The 7,678-nt window shown below is 37.6% G+C and overlaps 1 protein-coding gene across 1 annotated transcript; it reads left to right on the top strand.

The window, feature by feature from the left end:
- The first annotated feature begins 2,469 nt into the window (after positions 1-2,469).
- LOC114136456 (butyrophilin subfamily 1 member A1-like) lies at positions 2,470-5,510 on the top strand. The gene is made up of 5 exons (XM_028004465.1): positions 2,470-2,787; positions 3,705-4,013; positions 4,124-4,387; positions 4,729-5,016; positions 5,119-5,510. The coding sequence occupies exons 1-5, from the start codon at positions 2,721-2,723 to the stop codon at positions 5,241-5,243; spliced, it is 1,053 nt and encodes a 350-aa protein (XP_027860266.1). The 5' UTR covers positions 2,470-2,720; the 3' UTR covers positions 5,244-5,510.
- The last annotated feature ends 2,168 nt before the right edge of the window (positions 5,511-7,678 follow it).

Raw genomic sequence — 7,678 nt, 5'->3', positions numbered from 1 at the left:
CCTGCACTTCCTCTAGAGGGAGTGGATGTAATCTTGGGCAATGATCTTGTTGGTGGACGGGTGTGGACTGATTGTCCGCTACTTGCACCCATAGTAACTTCTTCACCTGTTTTAGGTAAGTTGGATGAGAGTGCTCAGTGTTTCCCTGGGGTTTTTACAGCTTGTGCAGTGACACGAGCTATGTGCCGTGCTGAATCTGCATCGATCCCTGACCATGAAGATGGGGGAGCAGAGGAGAGTGATTTTTTCTCTGTATATGTCCCTGTTTCTCTTTTGTCTGTTTCTCATAGTGACCTGATGGCGGAGCGGAGAGCAGATTCTTCTCTTCATCATCTGTTAGATCATGTTGTTACTGAGGAAGAGAGTGTGGCCAGTGGGTACGTGTTGAAGGATGGATTGCTGGTACAGAAATGGTTGGTACATGGGGAAGATTTTGTTGGTGGTCCACTCTGGCAGACTGTTGTTCCCTCTAAATTTCGCAGTGAAGTGTTGCGGGCTTCCCATAATCAATCAGGACATTTGGGGGTCCACAAAACTTATAATTATATCCTGCGTTATTTTTTTTGGCCTCGGTTATAAAAGGATGTGTCTGAGTATATCAAAACCTGCCATACATGTCAGATGACAGGAAAGCCAAACCAGAACATTAAGCCGGTTCCCTTGTATCCAATTCCGGTAATTATGCAACCCTTTGAACATCTCATTATTGATTGTGTTGGTCCTTTGCCTCGTTCTAAGGCTGGGAGTAATTATTTGTTGACAGTAATGTGTCAGACTGTCAACAAACCAACCATGTGGGGGCTCCCGGACGAGCCCCCATTTGTCACGCCCCACTCATAGGGATTGACAAAAATGGGAGACAGACGAGCGGATCCATAGACACAATAATTTATTTTATCCAAAATATGCTCTGCGAGAACTGCTCAGCCATTCCGAGAGAGGCGCGGACCAATGCTGCTTGTCCCGGTCTGATCCGGAGGCCAACCAAGCAGACCCAGTGACTGACAGGATGTCAGTATTTATCAGCCACCCGGTGCGTTCAATTAACAGACCATCTACCTGCTTCCTGAAAAGAACAAAGAAAACAAATAGTGGACTAGAGACACCTACTGGATAGGAGGGGATCGTCACAACCAACAAAACATGGAAAAAGAAAAAGAATCATAAAAATGGAGAACAGACAAAGCTTCAATGTTTATGTCTGGAGAACAACGTGACTGAAGAGGAAAAGTGGCTGATGGTTTTTTTGAGTTTGCTAACTTTTAAAAGTTTGTTAAAACTTGTTTGCAAGGCACCTAGTGCCGTTACTGTGGCCTGATCCGCAGCGTGTCCTGTGTGCCTCTCTCACATGACGGTTTTCTGTACACTCTGGACAGGACGCCAGTCTGTCGCCAGGCAACACAGAGACAGACAGGACACACCCACACACACACACACACACACACACACACACACACACACACACACACGCACACACACACACACACACACACCCCACACATACACACACACACACACACACCCCACACATACACACACACACACACACACACACTCTCACCTAGGGAGAATTTAGAGACCAAGTAACAGTCATGTTTTTGGACTAATTGTTAACCCACCATGCACAGGGAGAACATGCAAACTCTATGCAGAAATCGAACCCAGGACCTTCTTGCTGCAAGGCAACAGCTCTACCAACTGCTCCACTGTGCAGCCCAACAATCACATTGGACTGTCAAAATAAGAGCGACACATACACTACAAAATAAAACCTTCACATTTTTCATAGCAGGTATTTGCTGTTTTGGGTTTTATATAACTGCTTTAACCCAATCACTGTTACACATGGTATGAGCGTGGCCCTTTAAAATGAAGCTTACTGAACATTTCAAAATTAAAGCCTCATTATTCTTACACTAACATTGGGGACATTACACTGGGGAGCAGTGAACATTAGCAGTGCATTGCCTCTGACTGGTGCAATGCCTTGCGCCGCATTAGCATTAGCATTAGCCTGTCCCTAAAATAAGCATTTCAGCAATTTTTTTACTTAATGTCTATGTTTATTCATTCACTGATTTAGCAACAAGAAGGTTTTGGATGGAAAATGTTGCTTATTTTGCCAATTTATGGTTTTCAATTCAATATGATAAACAAATTACAGACCCTGTAGTTAACATGACACAAATTTTATACTAGTTTTAAAATATATTTTATGGTAAATTTGGAAAAAGTAACTGGGTGGATGTTTTTCAGGTCTTATAGTTTCAAGATTTGTAGAGAAATAAAAATGTTTGAAAAAGTATTAACTTAATTTGGAGGTGAAAAGATGAAATCAGAAAGATTATATAACTGTGGATTAAGTCAGTGCAGAAGGATAAATAATGCAGATTATTAATGAATATTTACTGAAATGATCTGACAGTTGAAAACTCCTCATCATCTCTAACTAATCTAAAACATTTCTTCCTCCTCCAGAGGTTTTATCATGAAAGCTGATCAGTACATTTATCAGAACAAACTTCCTCCTTCCAACCAGAAGAAACTCTGAGATTAATGAAGCTACATGTCATCAGAGTTATTTTGGATTAAAGACATTTTCTAACAATAATTTACATTATTAATAAAACTGAGGAGCAGGATCTATATATAGTTCAGTGTTTCAACAATAATTTGTTTCTTCATAGTTTTGCAGCAAATGTTTGATAATTAGCAGTAAAATGATCAGAACCAGGAGATTCTTGTTTTTATTATTTTTACCGTTTGTGTGGGCTGATATTAAAGAAGGTGAGTAAAACATTTATTGCTGCCTTTATTTTATTATCATTCAGATGTTAACAGATTATTGCTTTCAAAGTGAGGATGAAACAGGAAATGAAGTGAAAATATTAATAATAAAGAAATGTTGAAACCTGATTGAAAGTTAGAGTAGTAACTCTGTGATCTCTGCTCTCATATTTTAGTGATAATTTACTCACCAACATGTCTCCCTCTGACAAATAATCAGAAAATTATGATTTTGTTGTTTGTGAGAAAGTTTAGAAAATTAAAACACAGAAATCTATTTTAGTAAAAACATTTTTATATTTTTTTTTCTTTTGCCATATTCAAGAAATGAGACTTTTTTATTTGGTGCTTTCACAGATAAATCCAGAATTACTAATAATAGATTGAGGTTAAAACTAATATTTTATTTCTACAAACAAGTTTTTTCTATCTCACAGTAATATTTATATTTTATAGCAGAGCAGCAATAATCCAAACTAGAAGGTGATAAATGAAGGAGCTAAAGATTAGGGTGATGGCAAAGAGCCTCCGAGGTTTGGATTTCATCACTAAAGATAAATAATCAATACCAGCAGGAGCAACAGAAAACTGATCAATAAGAGTTTTATTGATGGAATGTCAAGAAATATGTTTTCATTAATCATTGGAAATGTTATATAGTATTTTTACATTATACTGTTAAGCAGAAATATAAATAAACCAGATTTTTAAAAATGATTCTCCTTCTACATCAGAGTGATTCCTCCCTGTTTTCCTATCAGAACCAGAACTTTTGGTTCAGTGAACATAATCTGGATCATGGAGACTATTTGCTGAGATCTTGTTTCCAGGCAGGTTTTTCTATGATCCTTCAGAGGGATCTGGGTTTCCTCCTCAGCACCATTCAACTCAACTTTCATCTGTTTTTATTATTTCAGAGTCTGAGACCAGCAAGTCCTGTGTTCTCAACCAGGACTGCATTTTACCATGTCGGTTCGAGAACGGGGTTACTGACATGAGATGGTTTCTATATAAAACATCGTCTCTGATTGTATCATATAACCAAAGTGGCTCCAGATACTCTGAGAGCTTCAGATCCAGAGCGTCACTGTTTGAGGATCAGATCTCCAGAGGAAACGGCGACCTGCTGCTGAGAGGAGTGAAGGTTGATGATGAGGGAGAATATAGGTGTTATGCAAACATAATTGGCATCTATGATAGATATTATGTTGACCTTGCAGTAGAAGGTAGAACACCTTTATTTAAAAACATTTTATTGAAATCATATTTTGAGAGTTTTTATTTTTTGGTTCCTTCTTCTGCTTAATAATTCTTCATTTTCTCATATTGTCTGCAGCTCCAGTCTCTGACATCAGAATCCATCAGGATGGAAACAGGATCACCTGCAGCTCAGAGGGGATCTACCCTCAACCTGAACTCACCTGGTCCACTGAGCCTCCATCCAACACGACTCTGCAGAACAGAACCACAGTCCATCAGACTGAGGAGAAGCTTTATGACATCAGCAGCTCTCTGACGGTTCCAGACGGTTCTGATCGGATCTACAGCTGCACCATCAGAACCAGGAGGAACCAGAGGAGAGCAACTTTAAATATTCCAGGTCCAGAAAGTTCTGATACCATTTAATAAACTTAATTTGACTTTTAATTGAAACCTCAACATGAAACATGCAGATTACTGCAATATTTACAAAAAGCTGCTTCATGAAATCATACTTTAATATCTTTCAATATTATTTATTGATGGAAACATTTTTAAATTGTTCCTGGTTTATATCAAATTTGTAGTTAATGGCTCTACAGATGATTTTATTGTTGATGTTTGTGCAACATTTTATTTATTAAAGATTTCACTGATAATTTCTCTCTAAAAGCTGTTAAAGTTTCAAACTTTAAGTCTAAAATAACTCAGTAACTTTGACCTTTTTGTTTTCCATTTCAGCCTCTGTGGATTTCTCAGGAGCTGAAGTTACAATCTGCTGCAACTCTTCAGATTATTATGGAACCAGTTTGGTCTGGAGGTTCAACCACAGTCAGATCATCCTGACCAAGACTGACAGAAACATCTCCAACATCTCAGAGGAGTGGAGGAAACATGTGAGGAATGTTTCAGCGTCCGGCAGCCTCACCTTACAGGATGTGACCTCAGATCAGGAGGGAGTTTACAGCTGTGAGCTCAGTGGTGATGAGGAGACGATTATAACTCACCTCTATCTGAGGAGGACTGGAGGTAACAGGATTCAGGATTTAAGGTTCATTAGATGGTAAAAATCTCATATTCTAAACTACAAATGAGTCTTTAAGCTAAACTCCTGAACTTGTTTGGTTCCAGAGAATCTGGTGGTTCCTGAACTCATCAGACGGACGGTGGTTTGTGTTGTGATTGCAGCAGCAGCAGCTGGATTCATAATGTTCTACAAGAAGAAAATGGAGGAAAGTGAAGCTCTGCAGCTTTAACCCTTTCATTCACATTCAGAGAGTGATTTTGTTTTAATGCCATTCTCACATTTTACCCGTCAAGATGATTCATAAGCTTTGATGTAGTTTCACAAAATGATCAGCTCTTCATATTCTTCAGGTGATTCTCATGTTTGGAGACATTTCTGTTTTTATTTTTTTGATGATTTCATCTCCTGTCCAGCAGGGGGCGCAGCTAAATATATTCTTTATATTCTACCAGTTTCTCATAAATGGATCAATAAAATGTTTATCTCTGAAGATTTTTTTTCCATTGTTTCTTTTGTTGCATAAATTCTTTGTTCTTCAATAAACCAACTAAATATTAAAATGTCTCATTTTTCCAACAATGTAACTGAAAATGAAATCCTACAAAATGCAGCATGATTTAGTTTGTAATCAACATAAAACTTTAATAATAACTAATAATAAAGAAATTTTGAATAGTAATGAAAAGTTAAAATAATAACCATGTGATCTCTGGTCTCATATTTTAGTGATAATTTAATCACCAACACGTCTCACTCTGAGAAATAAACACAAATTTATCTTAACAGATTAACATCAATATTAATATATTTGTGATGCATAAAATTACAATATTTCTTTATTTCAATATTGATGTTGAAATAAACTGTTTTATTATGTTTTATGTTGTGAAGAACAATTATTACACTCAGTTGACAGTAAACCTGCTTTAACCCTTTCATGCATGGTGGTCACTGCAGTGGACAGTTATCTAAAGCCATTTTCTTGTGGATTTTTATCTTATAAATGCGACAAACCACTGAAATGGACACAAATGTATTTTAATGCATCATAAAATACACATTTAACTATTGGCCATCAGCTGCAAATTATTTTTGTTAAATCCAATATGGCCGACCGACCCGGTTCCTCCTTCTACTGTAGGCGACTTTTACAGGTAAAAAATATTGTGACATCAGAAAACCCCTAAAGAACAATACTACTGAAGTATTTTTCAAATAACAACTTTGTATTTGGAGAAAATTACAATCGATCACCTAAAAAAAATTAAATAAAAACCTTCTCTTTTTTTTTTTACTAAATTTTTTTCTTCCTTTTTTTTAAGCCTTAAGAAAAAATTAATAAAAAAATTTAATAATCCTGACACAAAGGATCATAATTCATGTATGAAATGCTTAATTAAAGGTCTTTTTTTAATATATTTCCCTCATTTGTTGTTTCTTTGACAGAAGTTTTTTAATATTTTTGGAAACTTGCTCACAGAAATTGGACCTGCTATTATAAAAGTCTCAGGAAATTCCCTCTGAACCACAGCGTCGGTTCTGGGGGGAGAACGGTTTTTATTTTAACGGCTGGTTGGATTGTTTCCACCTGCAGAGCCTCAACCGTCTCCTAGCAACGGTGGTTAATGAAACTCAACACCTTCCTGCTTCTCCTTTCAGTTCATCTTCATGACCCAAACAGAGAGCGCGCTGCAGGATGATCTGTTTTACTGACTGTTTCTACATGGAGGATCCATCATATCCGAGCTGATGAGGACAGAGGTTAGAGATTATGATCCACCACCACAGTAAGTAAAGTTTATTTATTGATATAATTTAACATTTAAATAAAAGTGACTCAACAGCCCAAAGCTTTTTTTCCCCTCTTGCTCTCTGTGAAGGCAGATGCTTTTTTCCTCATCTCCCTCCTGCCCTGCTTGCTCTGTTTTTGTCTTTTTCTATATTTTTGGAGCCTTTCTTTGCACATCCTCCGAATCAGAAACATTTGATTCACACTGAAACTGCATCGCTATATATATTTATATTGCAGGAGAAAAAAATATTCAAATTTAGAAACCTACATTTCCTGTTCTGTTAGATACCAGTTCACCACACAAAGGTCCAAATCATCATGACATTTCAAAAAGAGGACAGAAGCAGCTTCCTCCTCCAAACTCACCTGCTTTAACCTGAACCGTCGAACAAATCACAGAAACAAACGTTAAAAACTACTAATTATGGATCTGGTCAACCGGTCTGTTAACGCAATTGATCAAATTTTCTCGACAAGAAGACTGAGCACAGGAGAGCCCTCCTGTCCTGCTTGTGGATTCCTGGCTTATTGACAAATTTGTGACAGACTTGGCTGAACTAGCGAACACTCGGACTGCTGGTTGGACAGCAACACAAGTTGGATCTGAGTCTTGCTGAGACTCTCAGCCCAGCTGAGGACTCAAAACTCACTAACAGAATCGATCTTGGAGACGTTGCCAGTTTCGGTTCTGTGGAACGTCCAAACTAATCTGGATAATTGGGAACTGAGATGGAGAGACTTTATGGAAGATTGAAATTTATAATCTAACTGACCTAAAACATTCTGGATCTGAATTGGCTTTCACCATGTTGCCTTGGAAGGGCTGAATATTTCCAATCTCCTTGAAGATATGTAAACATAACGCTCCTTCC

Source organism: Xiphophorus couchianus, chromosome 21 (assembly GCF_001444195.1).
Source record: "Xiphophorus couchianus chromosome 21, X_couchianus-1.0, whole genome shotgun sequence".
Classification (NCBI taxonomy): Eukaryota; Metazoa; Chordata; class Actinopteri; order Cyprinodontiformes; family Poeciliidae; genus Xiphophorus; species Xiphophorus couchianus.
The sequence above is the reverse complement of the archived record's forward strand: the minus strand, read 5'-3'. Positions and strand labels throughout refer to the sequence as shown.

Coding starts and splice junctions, on each gene's coding strand:
- LOC114136456 (XM_028004465.1), top strand. CDS start 2,721: ATGATCAGAACCAGGAGATTCTTGTTTTTATTATTTTTACCGTTTGTG. Junction 2,788..3,704: donor GTGGGCTGATATTAAAGAAG/GTGAGTAAAACA, acceptor TTATTATTTCAG/AGTCTGAGACCAGCAAGTCC. Junction 5,017..5,118: donor CTATCTGAGGAGGACTGGAG/GTAACAGGATTC, acceptor GTTTGGTTCCAG/AGAATCTGGTGGTTCCTGAA.